At 44.4% G+C, this 23,014-nt stretch overlaps 1 protein-coding gene across 2 annotated transcripts in view; it reads left to right on the forward strand.

The window, feature by feature from the left end:
- Positions 1-23,014, forward strand: part of C14H9orf92 (chromosome 14 C9orf92 homolog) — a 73,381-nt gene that overhangs the window by 15,118 nt on the left and 35,249 nt on the right. Inside the window, exons 1-2 of one of the 2 annotated variants that reach the window (XM_023197168.1) lie at positions 8,636-8,697; positions 16,868-16,870. The exons of the other annotated variant lie outside the window; for it this stretch is intronic. Of the exons in view, the coding sequence (XP_023052936.1) occupies positions 8,636-8,697; positions 16,868-16,870 (65 nt within the window). Of the gene's footprint in view, positions 1-8,635; positions 8,698-16,867; positions 16,871-23,014 lie in introns of those variants that run through there. 2 annotated transcript variants of the gene reach the window in all.

The following is a 23,014-nucleotide window of genomic DNA, read 5'->3' on the forward strand; positions in this document are numbered from 1 at the left end:
GTATTTTTTGTGGAGATGGAGTTTCGTCATGTTGTTTAGGCTGGTCTTGAACTCATGAGCTCAAGCAGTGTGCCCACCTCGGCCTCCCAAAGTGCTGGGATTACAGGCATGAGCCAGCACACCCAGCTGAATGTCACCTTTCAAGGTGTGAGGGGGTGTGGATGGGGAGGTGATGCCCGGCACATTTACTAAGGTGCATGTACTCATGTGAGCACTCTGGAAACACAGGAAATCTGCCATAAGCGTCCAGGGTAGACTTTTGGCTCTCGGTGCTGCAATTGTACAAACCTTTAACACTGAAAATATTATAAAAATGTATCTTAATTTATCCTTCATCACAATTTAAATCCTAAAATAAGGGTAAACACTTTAATCATATGTATTCATGTTTACCATTGCAATTCCAGAAAATAGCACAGCATCAGGCACCTGTAAGACTCAATAAACTTTGATTGTCCCAGTTGTTTCTGCCATCACCTTCATTCTCAATTTTCCATTCACTGTAATTGTCTGTTACCTGCAGCTTCCCAAGGTGGGAGAGAGGCATACTCAGTATGCTGTTTCAATGGAAGATTGAGAACAGAGATTTTACAGATGTCAGAACTGGACTCAACTTGTGTCCATATGTATGCAGATTCCATATGTATGCAGACGGTCCTAAACTGTGACCACTATAGAATAGTGTCTTAGTCTGGGCTGCTCTAACAAAAGTACCATAGACCGGGTGGCTTATTTCTCACAGTTCCAGAGCAATCAAGGTGCTGACAGATCCAGTGTCTGGTGAGGACCTGCTTCTTGGTTTGCAGATGGCCATCTTCTCATTTATCCTAACACAGAGGAGACTAGAGGGAGAAAAACAAGTGCTTTCATGTCTTTTTTATAAGGGCACTAATCCCATTAATGGGGGTTCCATCCTCATGAATTAATTACCTCCCTAGGGCCCCACTTCCTGATACTATCAACATTGAGGGTAAAGATTTCAACATATGAATTTGGGGGAGATGCACAAACATTGAGTCCACAGCTGATAGCCATAGCTAAGTGCGTTTATCCCAAGTCTTCTTGCAGGAGGTACCAAGGAGACACGTGGGAGAACTTGTTCTAACGGATGATAAAATTGGCAGATGTATGTCACCTCAATGGCAGAGAAGCACACAGTGTTTGAGTGTGCCTGTCTCAAGCTGCATGGACTCCTGCCTGAATACTAAGAAAGGGGAGCTGGAAGTTAAATCAGGGTGCTTCACTGAAAGATCGAGAAAACATGTGGCATAGGGCATCACTATCTTGGCACCTGAGGACAAAGCATAGTATGGAAGGTAAAAAGGCTTCTGCCTTCCACCTTCGTGGTGTGGCTTTGGGATCTTAAGAACTGCAGTCTGCACCATGGCACTGCAGGTGTCTGGCAGCACCTAGGAGGTGGTGCCAGCCAATGGCAATACCCAGAAGAAGTGGCAGAGGTGCCCAGCATCAGTACTAGTGCCAAGTGGTCAGAGACATCCAGAAGGTAGACATTGGCTGAGGAGTTCAGAGGATACCATTCTCATCTGACTGTCTTGTTAGTGGGATTCACTCTGAGATTCACTGAAGTATGTAGAAAAGTATTTGGTAGGGCTTGAGGGCCTGCCAGTATCTCTAGAATATTACTGTAAGGCGACTCCACTTGTACCCACAGGCAGTTTGACTTGGGGAAACTTGGATGACATGTAAACTGAGGCACCTAGCTTCCTCTTGACCCATGATCGAATGTCAGGAGTTACTGCTTATTCTGTTATGGGCTGAGTTATGTCTCCTTAAATATACATGTTGAAGTCCTAACTCCCAGTATCTCAGAAAGTGACTATGTTTGGAGCTAGAGCCTTTCAAGAGATGACTAAGTTGAAAATGAAGCCATGAGGCCGTTAGGGTGGGCCCTGATGTAATCTAACTGGTGTCCTTATAAGAAGAGGAAATTTGGACACAAAAAGTGACACAAGGGATGTGCTCACATAAAGAAAAGTCCACGTGAAGAGGCAGCAACAGGGTGACCTTCCACAAGCCAAGGACAGGGACCTCGAAGGAGACCAGCCCTGACGGCACCTGGATCTTGGACTTCCAAACTCCAGAACTGTGAAAAAATAAGTTGTTTAAACCACTCAGTCTGTGATATTTTGTTAGGGCAACCCTAGCAAACGAATACACACCCCATATAAGGCTCAGCAGGCATTAGGACCCTCTTTGAAGGACATGCAGGAGATCCCAGATCAAATAAAGTAGTCAGCTCCTACCAAGAAAAGCCAAGGGCACGAAGAGATTGAAAAGAACAGCCGCCGATGGAAGAGTGTAATCAGAGAGAAATGAATAGAAACTGCCCAAAGAAAATACGTGCTACCTAGCAACAAATACACGAAGTGTAGAGAATAGGCCAAGCAAATAGCTCTAAAGAGGATGTGGTGTGGTAGGGGAAGTAATCAAAACGAGGAAAGCGAGAAAGTATGAAAAAAAAAGAATCAAACAGCGACTCAGCTAGAGAAATTATAGCACAAAGTTAAAGTGCAAAAACATGATAAGGAAAGCAAAGGTGAGGAATGAAAAGATTGCGAGAGAGGCTAAGATAAATAATAAGGCATTTTTCAAGTACAGAAGGAACAAGAGGTCAGTACAACAGCCAATAGGGCCTCTAAAAGCTGGCAGAGGCAATTTATTGACAGAACATGAAGACATGGCTCAAAAATATTAAACGGCTCTCCCCCACTCCCTCTCCTTGCCTCTCTTTTCACAAAGGAAGATGGGGACATATGCTGGAGCAGACATAAATTTCCCAGGAGTGGAAAAAAGACATATTGAAGGAAATCAGGATCGTGTCAGCACAGGTGATCAAGAAATTAGGACATCAGAAAAATTGCTGAAAGTCTAGAGTCAGGCCAGAGCCTCCTGGAATGAGGGACCCAAAGGCCAGTGTGGCCCGAGGCCAAGGCCACGGAGGGATGAGTGCAGGTCCTGGTGCACAAATGCAGAAGCTGGTGCAGGAAGCAGTCTTTGGCCACACCTGCAAGTTCATCTTGTAGATGAATTTTCATCTCTGGTACAGGGATAGGATTCAGGGTTGAATCAGGCCTTTATACCCAAATCAGCTGGCATTTGATCATCTTTGATGGGCTCTTTTTTTAAAGAGTACCTGCATGACCTAAGTTTTGGGCAAAAGTTCACTCTGCTTCCCAGATCATAGACAGAAGACCTGGGTTCAAGTCACAACTCTGCTACAGACCTACCTGTGATTTCAGGCTAATCGCTGAGTGTCACAGAGATGTAGGTGCCTCTTCTCTAAAACGGAGGTGAGCATTCCCTTGCCCTAAAACGGACTGTGATGCTCAGATGAAATCGTTACTCATTCACCAATATGACAAGTAATCTTGGGTGCTTTCAATGTGCTAGGCATGTTGTAGGTCCAGGAAGGGAGGAGTAATGAAGACAGATCCCTGCCCTTGCATGGTTGACATTCTAGTGTGGGGGGAAGAGATAACTAAACAGAAAAATAAACAAGGTAATTTCAGAGATTGACAAGAGCTTGGGAACAAATGCATAGCTGTGCAAAGCCCTGCCCCTACCGGTGGTCAGGGTAAATGGCATTGAGTTGAGATCTGAACCAGGAGGAGGAAACATCTGGACAGAACATCTAGAACGAGGAAAGCAGGCTTCAGTCCTAAAGTTAATGTATAAAGGCATTGTTTAGAGCATACAGTGTGGCCGAAATGCTGGCTCTGAGTGACATTATCAAGAGCCTTTTCTGAGGCTGAGAATTCGATATTTCTCTTCTGTCCCCTTCAATCTGACTAGACTGTAAGTGTTGTCAAATCAAGGCAAACTTCAACAAGACAAACCTGGCAACAAAGAAGTATAAAGCATACAATACATATAACACTGATTCCTGGAGGAAATGGGAAGGACACCTTTTGTCTTTCCAAACATACAGCCTCCTTTGTCACAGGGACACTGAGGCTATGGTCACTGCTTGTGGCCTGCCAGGAAGTCCTAGACAAAGAATCGGTTTCAGGTATATTGCTTACCTTGGGCTCTACAGATTCTGTGTAGTGAATGGGGTAAAACACGAAGATGCGCAGATGTGCTTCCCTGCTAAAAAGCACCCACCTTCCTTGAAATGGATTCCTTCCCATTCCCACTTTCTGCAATACTGTGATTGAGTCATGCAGCAATGAAAGAGAAAAATGTCACTACTGTGCTTCCAAATACATTATTTAATTTTCATAACACAAATCAAACTCTTGGTCTTGACTGCTGAGAGAAGAAAATAAATGGAACCACAAATCTCTTAACATTTCATATTAACACAATAGTTCAATAAGAGAGAAGTTGAATTTCATTTCACAAATGTTTATTGAGCACCTACTAGCTTCAGGGCACGCGCAAAATAAATACTACCTGGTCCTTGTTGTACACAAACTCATGGTCTCTACTTTGAATCACACTCTTTCAAAATACAGTATCTATTGGATCAAGAGAAAAGCTTTTAGAATGATTTTTACAAATAAATAAAGCAGATGCAGTTATACTTCATTTAGGAATACTGGATACTCACAGGTGAACATGTTTTCAAGCACACAAACTCCCATATTTTTGTCTCGAGTAGAGCCTTAAAAGGAGTTCTACAGGACAAGAAGATGGGATTTATGCTCAGGCAGGCCCGGATTGAAAGCCTAGCTCATCTCCTCACTAGTTGTGTGATACTGGGCAAGATACGTAGCTTCTCAATTTCATGTACAACATGGGACTCGTGGTACTGACCTCATGGAGTTGCTGTGACAATAAAATGAGATCATGCATTCAGGGCTGAGAGCTTGACTGTTGTAGGCGCTCCACAATTGCCCCTTTCCCCTTTTAACTGGGGTCATTGAACAATAAGCAGTTAGATGGTTGAAAATGTGCAATTGTTTGTGTCTTCCTTTTTTAAACGGAGCTAATACTGGCTCAGTATTTTGGAATTGATGCCTACAACGTGTTGCATGTCTTTCTGTCTTCAGACAGAATAACTCATCATTTGATAGTGTAATCCTCTGATTCTCTGGGTCACACCAGCCTGAGGCAGAACAGCAACAGCAATAGCTCAGTGACAAAAGAGACACTGCCCCTGCTTGTATTGAGGGAAACACCCCTCCTAAAATCGTCTCCATGTGGTGCTGCAGTTTCTTAGTCATGATGCAGTTCACTGAGTGCCTGCTAGGTGCTACTGAGGATAAATTGGCAAAAAAAAAAACCCCGTGTAGCTCTTGTTCTCAAAGCACTTGTACCTGGGTTGCTGAGCCACGTGACCACACAGATGCATGTTGGTAATCATTTGACTGCAACTTCTTGCAACAGTGGCAGATCTTAAGAAGAAGGTATACATGGTGTTATAGGAATCTTAAATAGGGAATTCATCTTAGGCAGGGAGATGAGGAGGCGATGCTTGAGCTGAGTGGAGGGCTGGCAAGAATGAAAAGGAAGAGGAGAGGGAAAGCATTCTGGTCAAAAGAACTGAAGGAGGCAAGTACCCGGGGCTAGAGTGCAAAGAAAGGTGAGGCTGGCGCCATGCGCGGTCTAGTGGGCCTCGCCACGAGTCTTCTGCTTAGCTTAGGAACAATAAAAATCTACCGAAGAGCTTTGTGTAGGGAGGTGGTATGATTAGATGGGAAAGATCATTAATACTGGAAACTGAAAGAGAGGTATGTAAGCCTATTAGAGGGAATTATGAGTATCTTGAGAAGAGTTGATGGTGGCTTGGACAGGGTGGTGGTAGAAGTTGATGGAGGGAATTTTACAGATTTTAGGTACATTTAGGGGGTGAAAATGATAGGAGCTTGAAGATGGTTTGTATGGAATTGGGGAGGAGGAAGGTAGGTTGAAAGGTGAGAAAGCCTTGAGAGATTCCTAGAATTCCACCTTGCAAGATGGATGAGAGGGGACAGAAGGAGGGGTCACTGAGCTGGGGAACACTGGAAGGCACTGGGGACGTGAAAAGATCACAAGTTCTGTTTTGGGTGTTTGACCTTGAGGCTGTCATTGAGAAATATGAAAGATGTCACGGAAAAATTTCAATTCTTGGATCTGGAGCTCAGAGAAGTCTGGAATAGGTGCAACAGAAACCATTATTTTTTTTGGAGGAGGTCCTTAGAAACACCCTGAGATGAGGGGTCATGTACAAGTTACTTATTAAGGCTGTGTTCCCCTGGGATACTGGTCAGGGAGTGGGGAGTGGAGCAGGGGGAGGGAAGAAGCTGAGCATGGGGTTACCTCAGGGTAAGGTATTATCAAGGGGTGAACCCCGCAGAGGACAGGCTATAGCCTGATCTCTCAGGGGCTCTGGTGAATAAGTCACAGCTTCCCCAACTATTGCAAAGGACCCTCACTGGGAGGGGCTGTGCAAACTCATGGGCAATCCCTGAGGGCAATCTTCCTCCACCTCTTCCTCCTCCAATGGCTGCAGGTGCAGCTGAAAGCACACCACAGCTGGTGAGGGGTGGGGCACAGAAACCCTGAAAAGAGATCCCAGGGCAGCTGGGTGGAGTGCTGACATCCTCACTATTGGGGTGGACAAGAATTGCCTAGGGAGATGGAATAAGAAGGGAGATGCTCAAGAGTGCTTTACTGAGGCCTTCCAAAGCATACTGACTGATTAGAATAGAAGCTTAGAAAGGAGGCTGAGGACTATTGTTTCACAACCATCCTGCAAAGACAGCAGCAATATACGTATTATTATCTCCATTATAAAGATGAGGAAAAGACTTGGAACCAACCCAAATGTCCATCAATGACAGATTGGATTAAGAAAATGTGGCACATATATACCATGAAATACTATGCAGCCATAAAAAAGGATGAGTTAATGTCCTTTGTAGGGACATGGATGCAGCTGGAACCATCATTCTCAGCAAACTATCACAAGAACAGAGAACCAAACACCACATGTTCTCACTCATAGGTGGGAACTGAACGATGAGATCACCTGGACACAGGAAGGGGAACATCACACACTGGGGCCTGATGTGGGGTGAGGGGAGGGGGGAGGGATAGCATTAGGAGATATACCTAATGTAAATGACGAGTTAATGGATGCAGCACACCAACATGGCACATGTATACATATGTGACAAACCTGCATGTTATGCACATGTACCCTAGAACATAAAGTATTAAAAAAAAAAAAAAAATGAGAAAACCAAAGCTTGGGGAGGTTAGAAATTGAACACAGAGCTCCTGACCCTAAGCCTAGTGCTCCTTTAAACCCAACAAGGGAAGGTTTCCCAGCATTGGAGGGCCCCAGTAGTGAAAAGAACTGGTCCTCTTTTGAAGGTGTTTATAGATGCCAGCGCTCAGGGTTTAATACTCACCTTGCCAGATTTCAGAACCTGGGGAGAAAGGGAAGCCAGGGGATGATTTATGGTGATTTTTACAAAGAAATAAAGCAGAAGCAATTATACTCCATTTAGCAATACTAGACACTCATAGATGAACATGTTTTCAAGCACATGAACCCTCAGATTCTTGTCTGGCATAGAGCCTGAAATGGAGTTGTACAGGATAAGATGCGCTTTGTGCTCAGGCAGGCCCGGATTGAAAGCCTAGCTCATCTACCCGCCAGTTGTGTGATATCGGGCAAGATACATAGCTTCTAAGTTTCCTCATCTGTAACAAGGGCTCATAGTACTTACCTCATGGGGTTATGTGAAGATAAAATGAGATCACACATTCAAGCTGAGAGCTTGGCTACTGTAGGTGCCACTTTTCCCTTTTAACTGGGGACATTAAAAATAAGCAGTTAAATGATTGAAAATGTACAACTGCTTGTGTCTTCCTAACCGATGCCTAGGAATGTGTTACCTGTTTTTGTCTCTTCAGAGAGGTGGGGAGGGGAGGCTGGAGCCACTCCCCTGCATCCCAGGAGACAAAGGTGAATGCAATGAGGGCTTAAGGCAAATGTGTGGGAGTCTCAGCCGCCCAGAGCACAGAGCCCAGCCTGCTTGCTGTCTACCAATGCTTTGAATTTATTTTCTGCCTCTGGGGAAGCTGCTGTTGACTGTGTCCATTAAGCAGGCTTGCAGGATGTCTGCTGACCCCAGGTTCCTTCTCCCCTGAGGAAGCCCCACTGCCTCAGAGAGCAGCAGAGGTGTGCTGCTTCCCAGGGCTTCCCCAGTCCAGAGGGAGCGTGTTGGGGGGAAGTGGGCTCTGGGCTGGGACATAGGGGCATGCCTCCGGGACACAGAGCACGACCCTCTGTTTGCCAACTCTCTGATTCTCTGGCTGGAGGAGCAATGAGGAAAATCAGAACTAAGAATACGTGCCCCCTGAATTGTCTGGGATTAATTAGGAGACTGATAATGCACAGTGTGTGCCTAGGATGAAAATGAGTTATAGTCTCGTTACTAATACAGCTGGGTGGATGATTAGTATATAAAACAAGGCCGCTTCTCAATAAGCCAGAGGTCATTAGGTGTCCCCATAGGGTGACTTAAGCCAACCTTGTACTTGTGAGGAATTCCCACTGATTTACCAGGGAGTAGGAGCTAGCAAATCAAAGACGTTTTGCCTAGTTTAGTAAATAAAATGCAAGGACCCTGCATGGCGCTTGTGTTTGTTGTTTTTTTTCTCATAGAAAATATTTTCCATGGAATCGAACACCAACATTAAAAGTAAAAAGGGGGTGGGAAGAAGAAACCTAAAACCAATGTAAGTTGGAAGCAAACTAGTATTCATTTCCTGTAGAGGAATTTTATACTTTTTAATGGAGTTACTGTGGCTTTTTATTTCAGTATAAGGTGAAGAGTCAAAGTATGAGGATTTAAGGCTTCCAAGTGTGTGCAGTTATATGAACAGACCCTTAAATTTGCCAGCACGCCCCAGGCACTGCTCCTGCATAACTAATGTCTCCCTCACCAGGGCCAGGGCAGAGGGCCCTTTGACTCCCCTGGAAGTTATGCAGGGATAAGGGGAGTGTCAGGAATGCAGGATTAGGCCCCATAATTGAAGCTGTCATTAGCTGAAGAGGCAGGCAGGCTTGTGAGCCTTTCCAAGTTTGCATTTATTACAAGATGAAGATATGGCTCCTTTGGTGTAAAGGGGGTAGAGGGAATTTCTGCAAGTTGGCAATATCTACCCCCCGCCACCACCTTTTTAAGTTGGTTGGTTCTACAACCTTCATTATGCTCTTCTTAGTAGATCCCAGAAATCATCCTTTACAGGATTTTATCTTTTGAGGAAGGCCAGCTGGAACCTTGTGAAATGATTCCCATTCAGCATGCAGCCACAGACAGTACCAATAGTAAGGATGAAATATTATTTTTGTAAATTACATGTGGATGCAGCAGTGCCACTTAGACACTCCTTACTGGATGATAAGAATAGAGACCATGGGGCTGAGCATCCTCTAAGGCGTAAACAAGCCAGGAAAAGGAAAGACCTTAAGGCTGTGGAGAGAAGAGTTTACTGTGATCATTCCTCATATCCATGCAAGAGGCATTCTAGGTACACCTATTCTTTTTCGATTTAATTTTCTTTTTACTGTGGTAAAATATAAATAACAAATTTAGCATTTTTAGGTGTACAATTCAATGGCGTTAAGTACATTCACATCATTGGGCCACCATCACCACCATCCTTCTCTAGACCTTTTCCATCTTTCCAACTGAAACTCTCCTCATTCAACAACAACTCCTTCCAGGCTCTGGTCACTGCATCCCTCCAGCCCCTGGTAACCTCTATTCTACGTTCTGTTTCTATGAATTTAACTACTCCAGGTACCTCATATAAGTGAAATCACACTATATTGTTCTCTTTGTGCCTGACTTATTTCACTTCATATGATATCTTCAAGGTTCATCCATGTTGTAGCATGTACCAGAATTTCATTCTTTTTTAAGGCTGCATAGTATTCTGTTGTAGGTACATACCATCTTTGTTTATCCATTCAGCCATCTATGAACACTTGTGTTGCTTTCACTTTTTGGTCATTGTGAATAATGCTACTATGAACATGGGTCTATAAATATTTTTTCCAGACTCTGCCTTCAATTGTTTTGGGCATATACCAAGAAGTAGAATTTCCAGATCGTATAGTAATTCTATTTCTGATTCTTTGGGGAGGCTCCATACTGTTTTCCATAGCACTTGCACCATTTTACATTTCCACTAACTGTGCAGAAGGGTTCCAACGTCTCTACATCCTCACCAACACTTGGTATTTTCAGCTGGCTTTTTTGTTGTTGTTAGTAGCCATCCTAATGGATGTGAGGTGGTGTCTCATTGTGGTTTTGATTTGCATTTCCCTAATGATTAGTGAATTGGAGCATCTTTTCATGTGCTTGTGTATAAATATTCATTCCAGTCCTCACATCAGTTCTTTGGGGTATATATCAGAAGTGGAAGTATGCACCACTCAAACGTTGGAGCAGCCCCCATAAAGACTTGCTGGGCAATACTTTGAGTGGGTTATGACAAACCCTGAGGGCATAAGAAAACTTCAATCAACCAGAATTCTAAGAGGTAGAGAATATTCTGGCTAAGAGAGGATTAATTAGATCTTTTCATTTTTGTTTCAATCATGCTTACTAAAACTCTTCCCGAAATATTTTATTCTGTTTCTTAGATGGGTTCCACAACCTGTCCTAGGAGAATTTTCATTATCCTAGAGGAATAGTATAGCATGACCACCTGGCAACTAGATGCTTAATGTGCTATCCTGGAGTTTTAGATGAGAAGCATCAAATACGTTTAGCCATGTTATAGGCCAAAAGGTAATGGTTGCATAGGACTGTGAACCTGGAGTCAGTTAAGTATTTGGGGATGTGGTTTCAGAATAAAAGGTCTGTAGCTCTTCTTTCTGGCAGTGACTGGAGAGCAGGGCCTGTTGTCTATTAAGGCCACTCCTAGTTCATGAAAATAAAACCATGTCAACTTCATATAAAAGAATGTTTATCTTTCTGGTTCTCCTAGGAGGGAATTGGAGGGGCCAGGCTGGGAAAGTGTCTTGTTGATCCAAATGTGGTAGCATACCATTGATGTTTCAATGGAAAAGAAAATTGTGTTCAACATTCATCTTTTGTTTCTCCTCATTGCAAATGAGGAATAAGGCAGTTCTACATTTATTCATAATGATATCCCTAGCACCACTCTAGTGCCAGGCCATAGTATGTGATCAACTATTTATTCAATGATCAGTGATGCCTGCTCCTTTAAAAGACTGCCCTGTTACACCTCATTCCCGTGTAATGTCAAGATGGTAGCTCTCTATCCACATTGGGATAGAGAGTTTGGCTGGCCAAGCTGGGTCTCAGGTGTTGCTAGTGTAGACAGGCCCACTTTTCACCCCTTATTTGCACCTGTTTGTGACTGTTCCTTTAACTGCATGGGTAACATTTTCTTTGGGAAAGAAGCAGAAGGAAAAGGGAGATATTGGCTAGCATGCAGAAACAGCTATTTTGAATCTGGTCTGGCAGACAGGGTTTGAACCCACACCTAGAGGAATGAGAGCCAGAGCACAGGAGAGCTGCTCTCCTGAGAAGGTGAGATTCTGGCATGGATCCACTGCTTTGGGGCCCAGGTGATCCTGTAGCCATGGAAGCTTCTATCCTCCTCTTCCCTGCAAGGATCCACAGCCTGCTCTGGGCACATCACAGATGGCAGCCTGGGTGGGAAATGGCGCTCTGGGGACGCTCACTGTCCTGGGGCAGCAGGGGCTCCTTTAGGCAGCTCTATGGGAGCCATAGAGGAAGGAAAGGAAGAAGATGTAGGAGAGGAAAGAAATGCAGACACCTGGTGCCCACCGAAGCTCCAACAACAAACTGTAGACTCGTGCAAGCTCCTTTCTGGAGATACGCAGGGTTCAAAATCATAGCTTGCTGTGTGTGTGTGTGTATAATCACCAGCTGGTGAGACCTGGGTTGTATTTATGCTCTAAATTACTACCTTTGTACCTACAAGCAACCAAGCACAAAATAGATACCCACTTCAATAGCAAATAGACAAGGAAAGGACAAACTCCACACCAAAAAGTCATCTATAATTCTAAACAGATTTATCCACAGCTTGGTACAAAGAATGGTCTTTGTGTCAAATAAAAATCCCAGGTTTGAATAACGATGATAATAACAGCAGACACTTTTTCACAGTGTTGCCTGTGTGAAAGGTACAATTCTGAGTAATTTATATGTTTTAATTAATCCTCCCAACAGTCCTATGAGATAAGGTATCTTACTACAGCCACTGTACAGAAGAGGAAACTGAGGCTCAGAGAAGTTAAGTAAAATCACACAGTCAGTATGTGGCAGAGTTGGGATTCAAACCCAAGAAGATGGCTTTATACCATCATGAGATATGATAAAGATATCAGCTTCATTGAGTTATAATTTACATACCATAAAACCCTTTGAAGTGTATAATTCAGCAATTTTTAGTATGTTCAAAGTTGTACAACCATCGCCACTATCTAATTTTAGAAAACTTTTATCACCCCAAAAGAAACTTGATATCCATTAGCATTACTCCCCATTCCCTCTTCCCCCTCCTCGTAACCACTAGTCTACCTTCTGTCTCTACAAGTTTGCCTATTCCATGTTGCACATAAATGGAATCATATAATACATAGTCATTGTGTCTGGCTTGTTTTTCACTTAGCAAGATGCTTTCAAGGCTCAGCCATGGTGTGGTATGTATCAGAATGTCAATCCTTTTTATGGTCAAATGATATCCCATTGTATAGTTATACCACATTTTGCTTATCCATTCATTAGTTGATAGACATTTGGGTTGTCTCCACTTTGTGGCTCTGATGAGTAATGTTCCTAAGAACCAACTATGCTGTATTGCCTAACAAAAGTGTATTTAAAAAAATAAAACCAGAATATATTTCACATATGATGACTAATAAGTTAATTTTCTGGAAGATTCAAGGATTGCCTCTCTAAAGCCAGGTAGGCACTCCTGTGCCTATCTGTATTTAAGGGGCTGATAAAGGTGGCAGAGATGATGCCAGATGATGTATATACAAGTGCTTTCTAAAACTTTAAAGCAACAGTCCAAATATTGGTCATGAATAACATGAGCTTGTCCAACGACTTGAGAGTTCTAGTTAGAGGATAGTTAGATGATTAATTGAGGTTTTATTGTTAAAAACACTGTTTATTTTAAAAGGTTCTATGCTGCGTTAACTGGGAGGCAGGAAAAGGGCCCACTTTGTGTCCACAGCGAGTCACAATGGGCTGTTCCATAAATGTCATCGTGCGTCCCAGGGATACTAGTTTCTCTGCTACCATATTCCTCTTTCCTATTTGTTATTCACTTTTGCTATCTTATTGATCATTCCTCATACAAAGAAAAGGAAATTTTAAACTCTCTAATCCAGTTAGGAATATGTTTAGCTGCACATAACAGAAAACGTAACAGTGACTTAAACAGAATTGTATTTTCTTACATAACAAGACATCTGAAGGCTGCTTTGGCCTCCGTGGTGTCGGGACCAATGTCTCTGTGCTCATGTTAACCTTTCTCTCATGTTCACAAGAGGCTTGCTTCACCTTGAGCGGTCATGTCTGTGTTCAAGACAGAAAAAGGGCTTGGGTAGGGGTGGTGTCAGGAGAGCTGAAACTCTCTAAGAAGCCTCCAGCTGACTTGTGCTTCTGTCTCGTTGGCCAGGAGATCACCAGGACGGCTGGGAAATACCATATCTAGATTTTCCAGCTGCTATAGCAGACAGAGGTGAAGAAAAGGGGGTTGGATAGGTGCCAAGTTATTATTATTTTTTTAAATGTGTTAGCCATACCCACCTCTCAAGAGAAGCTAGGAAACCTAGGCAGGTGGGAGGAAGCGGTAACAGCTCTGCTCTCTGAAGGAAGAGGCTGGCACGGGCCCCTCGCTTTTCCAGGGGTTTTGCTCAGTGAAGTTCTTCATTTGCCATTTCTGCTCTCAGACTTGTGATTTCACTGAAACTACTCATCTCCCCACAGACACTGGTTTGGCTACTTAATGGTTGAAGGCACGTCTGGATGTTTTAATGATGTGACCATACTGCATTGTGACATGATGTGGTCCCGAGACACTGTGCCCGGAACAAATCTGGCTGGCTGAGCCATGTCTAAATCTCAGCAAGTTTGTCCAGGGTTGAGGGGCCAGCTTGGAGTGTCCCAAGTGTTCTGCCACAGGCTTTCTGGATCTATTCCTCATTAGGATGAAGATGCTGGAGGACAGGACCCAGCACTCACAATTCTGTTCTATTTCCCTTTCCCTGCTACCCTCCCCCACTGTACCGGAACAGTCCTGGGCACGTATGCGGGTCTCAATAAATGCTTGGTGGATAAACTCACATTCCTGGTGACTGGTCAAAGATGTGTCACTTACTATGAAGTGTGCCAAAAAAGTCACTCACTCACTTGTCCAGTAAGCACTTTAGCAATTTAATCTGTGAACCAATTACTTCAATACAGTTTCCAGAAATAGAGTTGTTCATCCTTTGAAGTAGGTTAATTGTCAACTGATATTTTATCTTTGTCGATTCATCTGACAATTAGGGCTTCTCAAGTGTCAGGCACGGTGCTAGGTACAGAGGAGCACAGAGAAAATCATAACACTGCCCACGAGGCCTCAGAGGGGAGTGGGCTAGACAGGCACGTCAGCAGTGCACCCGGGTCTCTGAAGGGCTGCACCAAAGCTCTGTGGATCAGCAAGGAAAGAGTGATTCATGACAGGGAGGAGTTGTGGGGTTGTGAGGTTAGATTGGCTGCTGGAGTCTCCTTCCTTTAGACATTCTAAGCTGACTGCTGGCCTGGTTCCACCACGGGGGTCCAGAGGCCTGACTCCATCTGGCGTCCTCACTAGATGGGCTCACTGATGAGAGCACACTGCTTTCTGGAGCTTGTCCATGTATGCTCCAAGTTGGCTTTTTCAAGCAGCAGGATAAAGAAGAACATGAAGGAGAGTCAGAATGAGGTTCAGGAAGCCCAAGGCCCAGGTCCCCTCTCCAAGGAAACCTGGTGGCTCTAGCCTTCTTCAGTCCCCAGAGACTTTGGAGGGGATGGGGTGAGGTGTTGCAGGATGTCTGGGAAGGGCTGTCTACAAGATGCTCACTGGTTAAGACACTCTGAGGGTGGAACATTACAGCACAACTTTCTTCACAAAAAAATCAATTTAGGAAATCTTACATTCTCATCTTACATTTAGACATCTTACATTTTCATTCAATGAAATGGCTTTATGGAGTCCTATGTGGAGAGTGCAGGGGAGGCATATTCTTGGGGCTTAGATGACCCATTATGTGAATACTCGAACTGCCCTGAGAAAAATGCCACTGCGCTGTAGCCTCTAAAGGGTTAACATCAGGGCATATTTGAAACTTGGCAGCCAAAGGCAGCTATGTGACCTTTTATTGTGAAATCAGATTGGAAGCTATAGCACAAAGCTGGGGGTGGAGAGTGGAGCCAATGGCCCTGAAGACTGCAGGAGCGGGACCCTCACACCCTGTGGTTAGTGACTGAGTTCGAAAAGCAAGCCAGAATGAAGCCTGTATCTCCAAGGGGCATTTCCAAACCAGTAATTAAAGAGTTTTTACAAATTAAATTTGTACTTCTTGCTATCCTTTAATTTTTAGTATGCACTAACACGACAGATTTGCTAAATCTGGAAGTTGGTAAGCAAGCATGTAATCATTGCTAACTCCTTATCCAAGAATCTCACTGAATATTTCATACGCTGCCTCATTAATGCCTGTCCCTGCCCATTGATCTCTGGCAACTCCAGGGTATTGCTTACTCCTATTTTACAGATGCAGAAGATGAGGGAGAGAAAATTAAGTGGTTTCATGGAGAATTAATCATGCAGCAGAACCAAGAGCTCTAAGTGTTCTGGCTTCCAGTTCTTGGCCTTGACAGTAAAACTGAGCTCCTTTTTTCTTTTTTTCTTTTTTCTCCTAGGAACAGCTAGAACTTTCACTTTATGGGGCTGACAAGGAAAATCACCATTTGCTGAAAAGGTAGTGAAATGCCTACTTCTTAGCCCTCCGGAGCCAAGGCAAGTTCCTTGAAAGTGCTTAAAGGAGGTTGATGTAATCCAGATCCAACTCTTTTGTCTCAATTGCAGCGGTGGCTCAGCCACAACTAACCAAAAAGAGGGGGAAGCAAAATCTAAACCTATGACTGAACTGAATTCCCTGTTTCTTTGATTGAATTTATTGGCCAATTAATTACAAGAGTTGAACTGGTGGTGAAACTTCCGTGGAAGAATTTCATGCCTTTCATATGTTTGGTTTAAAAATCTATACAATGCATAGAGCTGGGTGGGGGTGTAAAGTGAGTCAAAGAGAATGCTTTCCAAGCCATATGCTTGTCCTCCAACGTGACCCCTAGCTACCTCCAAGCTCTCAGACAGTGGAAGGCCATAGAGAGTGAAGAGGTGAATTCTGAGAGTGGTAGAAAAACCGGGGAGACTGCCTGATTCCTGTTGAACTTCAGACCCAAAATGTATGGCATAAGCAAGAAACTAGAAATTGGCCTAGGAGGCAATGGTAATCATTTTTGGTCAATTAAGCCTAGAAATAAGCAGAGATTTTAAAAAACAAAAATTAGACTCAGAAGTAAGCTGTAAGAGGCTACGGCTCTAAACCAAGGGGTTTGTTCTTTGTTTATTGAATGCTATTAGGTTGGTGCAAAAGTAATTGCGCTTTTTGCCATTAAAAGTAATGCCAAAAACTGTTACTACTTTTGCATCAACCTAATAATTAATAAAAGATAATATTTTTCAACTAATATTTTGTACCAGACTTGGGGCTAAGCCTTCACACATATTATTTCACTTAATCTTCACAACAAGCCCAGGAAAGAACTACTCTGATTATAATTTATCTTTTATGGAAGAGGAAGTGAGGCTCAGAGCGATTCATTCACTTCCCTAGGGTCTCAGAGATTGTAAGGGATGTAGGCAGAATTTGAACCCTGGTCTGCCTGACTCCAGGGACCACATTCTTAACTATTTTTTCCCTGTTTCAAAATTTATTAAATATCCACAATGAACAAGGTGCTTCTAATGTGTTGTACAACTACATGAGCCCCTCAAGGTTGCCTTAAATGTGACCGTCTTGTTTTTTGTCTTGGGCTACATCACGAAAAGTCAAACATTACATTCGCGGAGGTGTAAGAGACAAGGACCCTGAATTAAGACATTTTTGCTGAGAATGAAGTGGAGGATTCCTGGAGATCCTAAGGAAAAGAGAGTATCAATATGATAAATCATATGAGTACCTTAGGCTCCAAGACGAGGAGTTGGGAATGAGGAAGAAAATGGCCTCAGGCAAAGACAATAAAACTTGATTGTAGTTTGACATGGTGGCAACTTTCCTTAAAAGGAGGAGGAGCTGGGAGAGACACGGTGGTGGATAGAGGGAAAGGAGTATGTTCAAGTTTTGCGCGCGCGCGCGCGTGTGTGTAAGACATTCCCTGAGTCTGCTACAGTTAAAAGTGATGGAATAGAGGAGGTCATCTGGAAACAAAGTGCAGAAGTAGTACAGAGCCCCAGGGAATAAAGCGTGGCCATGGAGGAGGTGAGATTAATCAGCTTCGCCTAAGGCAGCCACTGTTAAAGGATGCAGGGGGAGGAGGGGAGGCATTCTGGAAAGTCTAGGGTCAACAGTGGTTTCGGTGACAGCTATTGGGGGCAAGGGAACAAAGATGGGAAGACAGTGGGAGGAGCCCAGTTTGCAAGAATGAGGAAACAAACACCAACCAGGAAATCAACGGAGGGACACAGGCAGGAGAAGGGCTGTATTCCTCCCTAGGGAGTGTTTGGGGGCCGGAAGTTGCAGGTGGGAGGGTGGCAGTTAAGGCCTGTATGACCACAGGAGGCAGAGGAAAGCTTGGGGCAGTCATAAAGAGGGTAGTTAGATGTCTCTCTAAAAACTGAAGCTCACTGTGGCTATAAACTGTGAACAAATGTGCCCCAGGCATATACAGCTTTGGTCCATCTGGCCAGCTCAGTGCTTACCACACAGAGACCTGATCTGGTCATTAGAGTGGCTGCAAACACCAGCCCAAATCTACCATAACCTGTTTCTGGGAGTTTGGTTTCTGATGGAGGAGGCATCTGATAGACATGGGTGAATGAGGGTAAAAAAATTAAATGCTACAAGAAATGGCTCGCTCTGTAAAGAATTCATTTTTTTTTTCCAAGTTGAAGGCCCAGTGAGCTTCACTTTGCACCCGAGTGGCATAAAGAGGGAGGATGTGGGTTTTGGGTCAGAAAGGCTGGGGCTTGTGACCTGGTCCTGTCACTTTTGAATTGAGCCTGGGCTGTGATGTCCTCACAGTTCTCATCAATGTGCAGAGTTAGCATCCAGACAGTGGCTGGCAGTGGAGGGGGCCGTACCTTTGCTGTGGGAGTGGCAGGGAGGTGTGAGGGCAGAAGAATCTGGTAGGACTCAGAGAGCAAATTTCCCAGAGCCAGATTTTACAATGGTGTTAAGTGATAAAAAATATAATTTTATAGTCACCCTTCTTTTCCGTATAGCCAGGGAGGGCAAATCATACCTTGTTTCAAAATAACAGATGCCAAATTTTAGGAGACTGAGAGCTGGGGATTATGTGATAATAATATGAGGGTCGATCTGTTTTTTAAAAAATAAGTTTATCATGGCATATTTATTATTACAGTTATTCATCTCTCTTTATCTAATCTATCCTATCTGTCTATCTAGCCATCCATCCATTAATCCTGGCTGGAGATACTTGGCAAACTGAGAGACCCTTATCCCTACCTTCTAAATATGCAAGTGTGAGCTTATGAAGTACAAAAAAAGTCGATTTTATATCTGCTTTTAGTGCCACATTCAGACTGTAAAAGCTGCTGTTAAAAAACCTTTAGGTAAATATTTGAAATATTCTAAAACTGACATTCTGAATGATATTCTGATGCCACTTCAATAATGTTTTATAAAATTCAGAGGAAAAATAGAATTAAGTAAATTTGAACTTTCCCTTTTCCGAGACACTTAAAGGCCGTACTATTTGCATATTCTAATGTGGGATCACTGTAGCTGGAGGTACAAAGCTTCAAAAGAAACTGTCCCTAGCAGGCCAAAAGAGCATGAGCTCTTATGGCCTCCGGCCTTTCATGTGTATAAGACAAAAATCAAAGTCTTTCCTTTTCAAAGTGGCTTCTGTATAACCACTCACCACAGTCCATGCTTTCCAGAGCTGTCTTTGGAAGCACAATTAGAAGGTTTAAAAACCAGAAACACAAGCTCCATCCTATTTACACATTTAAAGTAAAGGTCATTCTCAGAAACTGGGCTTCCCAGCTTTCTCCCCCTGAAATCCCTTAAGATATGTAATACCAACATAAAGGGAATCACAAATCCAGTTTTCAGAAAATGGCATTAAATATAGATTTAAACTTTGACCTTCAGTCCCAAGTGAGAGGACAAAAAATTCTCTTTACAGTGAAGGGCATGTTGCTACTAAGCTTCAATGAGTAGGAGAGAACCTGCCTGGTAGTAGCCAGGATTAAGAAGCGCCAATCGATTTACCTCCAATGCAGGTGTGCTGCAAATCCGCTGGGCCCAGATGCAGCGCGTGATTGGGCCAGGCTCATCTATATTCTAGAGTTTGTAGAAGTAGCTTCTGGGAAACGGGGGTCTTCTTGGCTTGGGGAATTGACGTTTCCACGGCAATATTTGAAATGCATTCGGAGCGCGCAGGAATCAGAGATGGAATACACAGGGTCTCCCACTCCACATTAGGGTCATGAGTAATAGTGGGAAATCCATGGGTAGCAGAGTGACGGACTGGGCAAACAGGGAAATCATGGCGACCCAGAGCATTCATATTTTTACATTCCTTATTACGCTGATTGCTCTGCAGGTGCTGACCAGGGCCCCAGGCTGCTGACCCACTCTGCAGCTCATCTCCCTGCTACATCATTGACAAGTTGATATGGGGGCCCAGGTGATGGCAGAGCGGGGGTGGGTGGATGAAGGGCAGTGGGTAATGGAACTTATTGGAGAAAGGGACTATTGGTTATGTGCACACCCAGAAACAGAAGAAGAAATGTTCCCTGACTGTGGGCTTTGCTAGAACAAGTAGAGAGATAATAAAATATACAGGAAAGAACACTGGACTGGGAGTCCATTTGTTTTGCTTCTAACTAGCAGGGTGAATTCAAGATGGCTAAGAAGCACATTTTTTCGTTTCACTAGAGACAGTGACCTTTCGCACAAACCTGATCTTGCTGATCTTATATCCATGGTTGCCTGCTCTGTGCCTGGCTTACACAGGGTACTTAGCAATGTTTGTTGATTGGATAAATGAGGGAAAGAAGAAAAGTATTTGTTGCATGTGGCCCCGGCACTCATCCATTCTCTTTAAAGATAAAGAAATGAAAGCGTGAAGAGGTGAAATAATTTGATCGAGACCCCACTACTTGTCAGTTGCAGGAAGAGAAAAAAAACAAGGTATGCTGCAAATAATAACAGTGATGATGATGAGGGTTAAAATAATCAAGCACTTACTATTTGCCAGGAGTTGTGTTGTTCGTGTTAGTGATTTCCTGTTCTGTATCCAGGGCTTGGAAGCCTGAAAACTGTATCTCCCAGACGTCCTTGCCAGGTTCGGTTCCATTCTGTCAATAGGAAGCACTCACGGAATACTGGGAAATGGGAGCAAAAAGTCATTATTTTGATATTTTTAACTAATCCAGTGTCTTGTGCTGGTGGCTGCAGCAGCAGCAGCAAACAACAGCAGGTGACCATGGGGCCCCTAACATAGCTGGTGAGTGACAATGCCCTGGGGTTTGTTGAGCTCCTGGGCCCCTGCAGTGACCACAAAGGCCCAGGTCCTTGCTTTCTCATCATGGCAGCCAAGGTAACGACAGTAGAGGAAGCGGAGGCACCATAGCAGCCCCATGGGGCAGAGCTTGTGAGCTACGGGCAACCCCACCTCCCTGTGGGCTTCTGTCCCAGAGGGCAGGGTCTTCCTGTAGGTACCTATCTCTGAACAATACTGCCTTCCTGGTTTTGCTCCAGCAGCCCTTCCAAAACATTCATACCCAAGCACTTGTATTAAAGTTCCTTTGTTGAAATACTCAGGGTGGTTTCTGTTTCCTGACAGGACACTGACTGATACTACTTTTCGTGGCTTATCTCACTGCATTCTCATAGAAGCCTGGGAGAGATGAGCTATTAAAACTATACTTCCTATTCACAGATGAGGTAACTGAGGCTAAGAGATGCTAAGTGGCTTGCCCCAGGTCACACAGCTATGTGGTGGCAGAGTGGGGACATAAATCAGGTCTGTCTGATGGCTAAATCCATGCATTTAACTCTGCCCCTCAAGAACGCCTCTGCTCCCCGTCCCTGGGTGAGTTTATCCGGGCCTTTTGGGTATTCAGGGATGGTAGCTTCCTGCCTGTGCTGTGTGAGACTGGCTTGCGTGGGACCTCTTCAGAATGCCCTTTCTCCAGAGCCCTTGTTTTCTGCCTCTGACCTCGAGCCTCATGATGCAGTCATTTCCTTCATAAAAAATGTTATAGGGACTGGTCCCTCTTTTAACAGCAAAAATAGCATAGGGCATGGCACTTGTTGGCAGGAGAAGCCAGGAGGTTACTTCAAGTGAGGGTTGCAGGGAGGAGGAGGGAGGAGGATGAGCAGGCTTAGGGTTATTACACAGCTGACAGGGGCCCCTGTTCTGTCAGGGCAACACTGAGGGCCCTGGGCCCTGGCTGGGATGGGGTGAGCTGAGGGCCGGGATGGAAGGAGCTGGTTCATAGATACAGTTTAGAATGGTGCCGGGCTGTGAGTACTCAATGTGGTTAAAGAAAGAAAGGGCCATGAGGCAATTGGTGCTGCAGGAGACACCAGGCTCGGGGGACACCTGGACCAAAAGGGCTGAGGCAGTACATATCTGCACTGGGAGGGAAGAGCTGGGAAGCCAGCACAGACACACTGTGGCGGGTTCCAGGGGGTAGAAACAGACAGTGTAGGCTCTGGGCTTTGAACAGCCTCTGGAGGAAGGGGTAAGATAAGAAGTGGCTGTACGGGAGGGAGCACACACCTAAGCAGGAGAAAGCACAATTGGAGGTATCTTCAAACTAAATTCTAAACTCCCAGGATAAATCCTGCAAAATTTCCTGTCTGCCATCTAAATGTCTGAGAGCCACTCTGAGAGCCTACAGCTGCCATTCAGCATTGAAGCTTCCTCCACAGGAGACAAATCCAAGGAATAATTTGGCATTCTCTGTATTAGTCCATTTTCACGCTGCTGATAAAGATATACCCAAGACTGCACAATTTACAAAAGAAAGAAGTTTAACGGACTTACAGTTCCACATGGCTGGGGAGGCCTCACAACCATGGCAGAAGGCAAAAGGGATCAAGTCACATCTTACATGGATGGCAGCAGGCAAAAAGAGAGCTTGTGCAGGGAGACTCCTGTTTTTAAAACCATCAGATCTCGTGAGACTTATTCACTATCATAACAACAACAAGGGAAAGATACGCCCCCAAGATTCAATTACTTCCCACCAGGTTCCTCCCATGACACGGGAGAATTGTGGGAGTTAAAATTCAAGATGAGATTTGGGTGGGGACTCGGCCAAACTATATCATTCTCCTTATTCTTTCCAGCCTTTCTCCATCTCTCCATAAGCTCCGTCCACCTCGCCCAGCGCCCCGACCCAGACCTCAGGACTCCATCTGTACTGTGACTCAGTAAGGAAGCTCCTTTACATCAGAATCTTGCTGAAGGAGGCCGGGCGCGGTGGCTCAAGCCTCTAATCCCAGCACTTTGGGAGGCCGAGACGGGCGGATCACGAGGTCAGGAGATCAAGACCATCCTGGCTAATACAGTGAAACCCCGTCTCTAATAGAAAATACAAAAAAAAAAACTAGCCGGGCGACGAGGCGGGCGTCTGTAGTCCCAGCTACTCGGGAGGCTGAGACAGGAGAATGGCGTGAACCCAGGAGGCGGAGTTTGCAGTGAGCTGAGATCCGGCCACTGCACTCCAGCCTGGGCGACAG

Source organism: Piliocolobus tephrosceles, chromosome 14, assembly GCF_002776525.5.
Source record: "Piliocolobus tephrosceles isolate RC106 chromosome 14, ASM277652v3, whole genome shotgun sequence".
NCBI classification, from domain to species: domain Eukaryota; kingdom Metazoa; phylum Chordata; class Mammalia; order Primates; family Cercopithecidae; genus Piliocolobus; species Piliocolobus tephrosceles.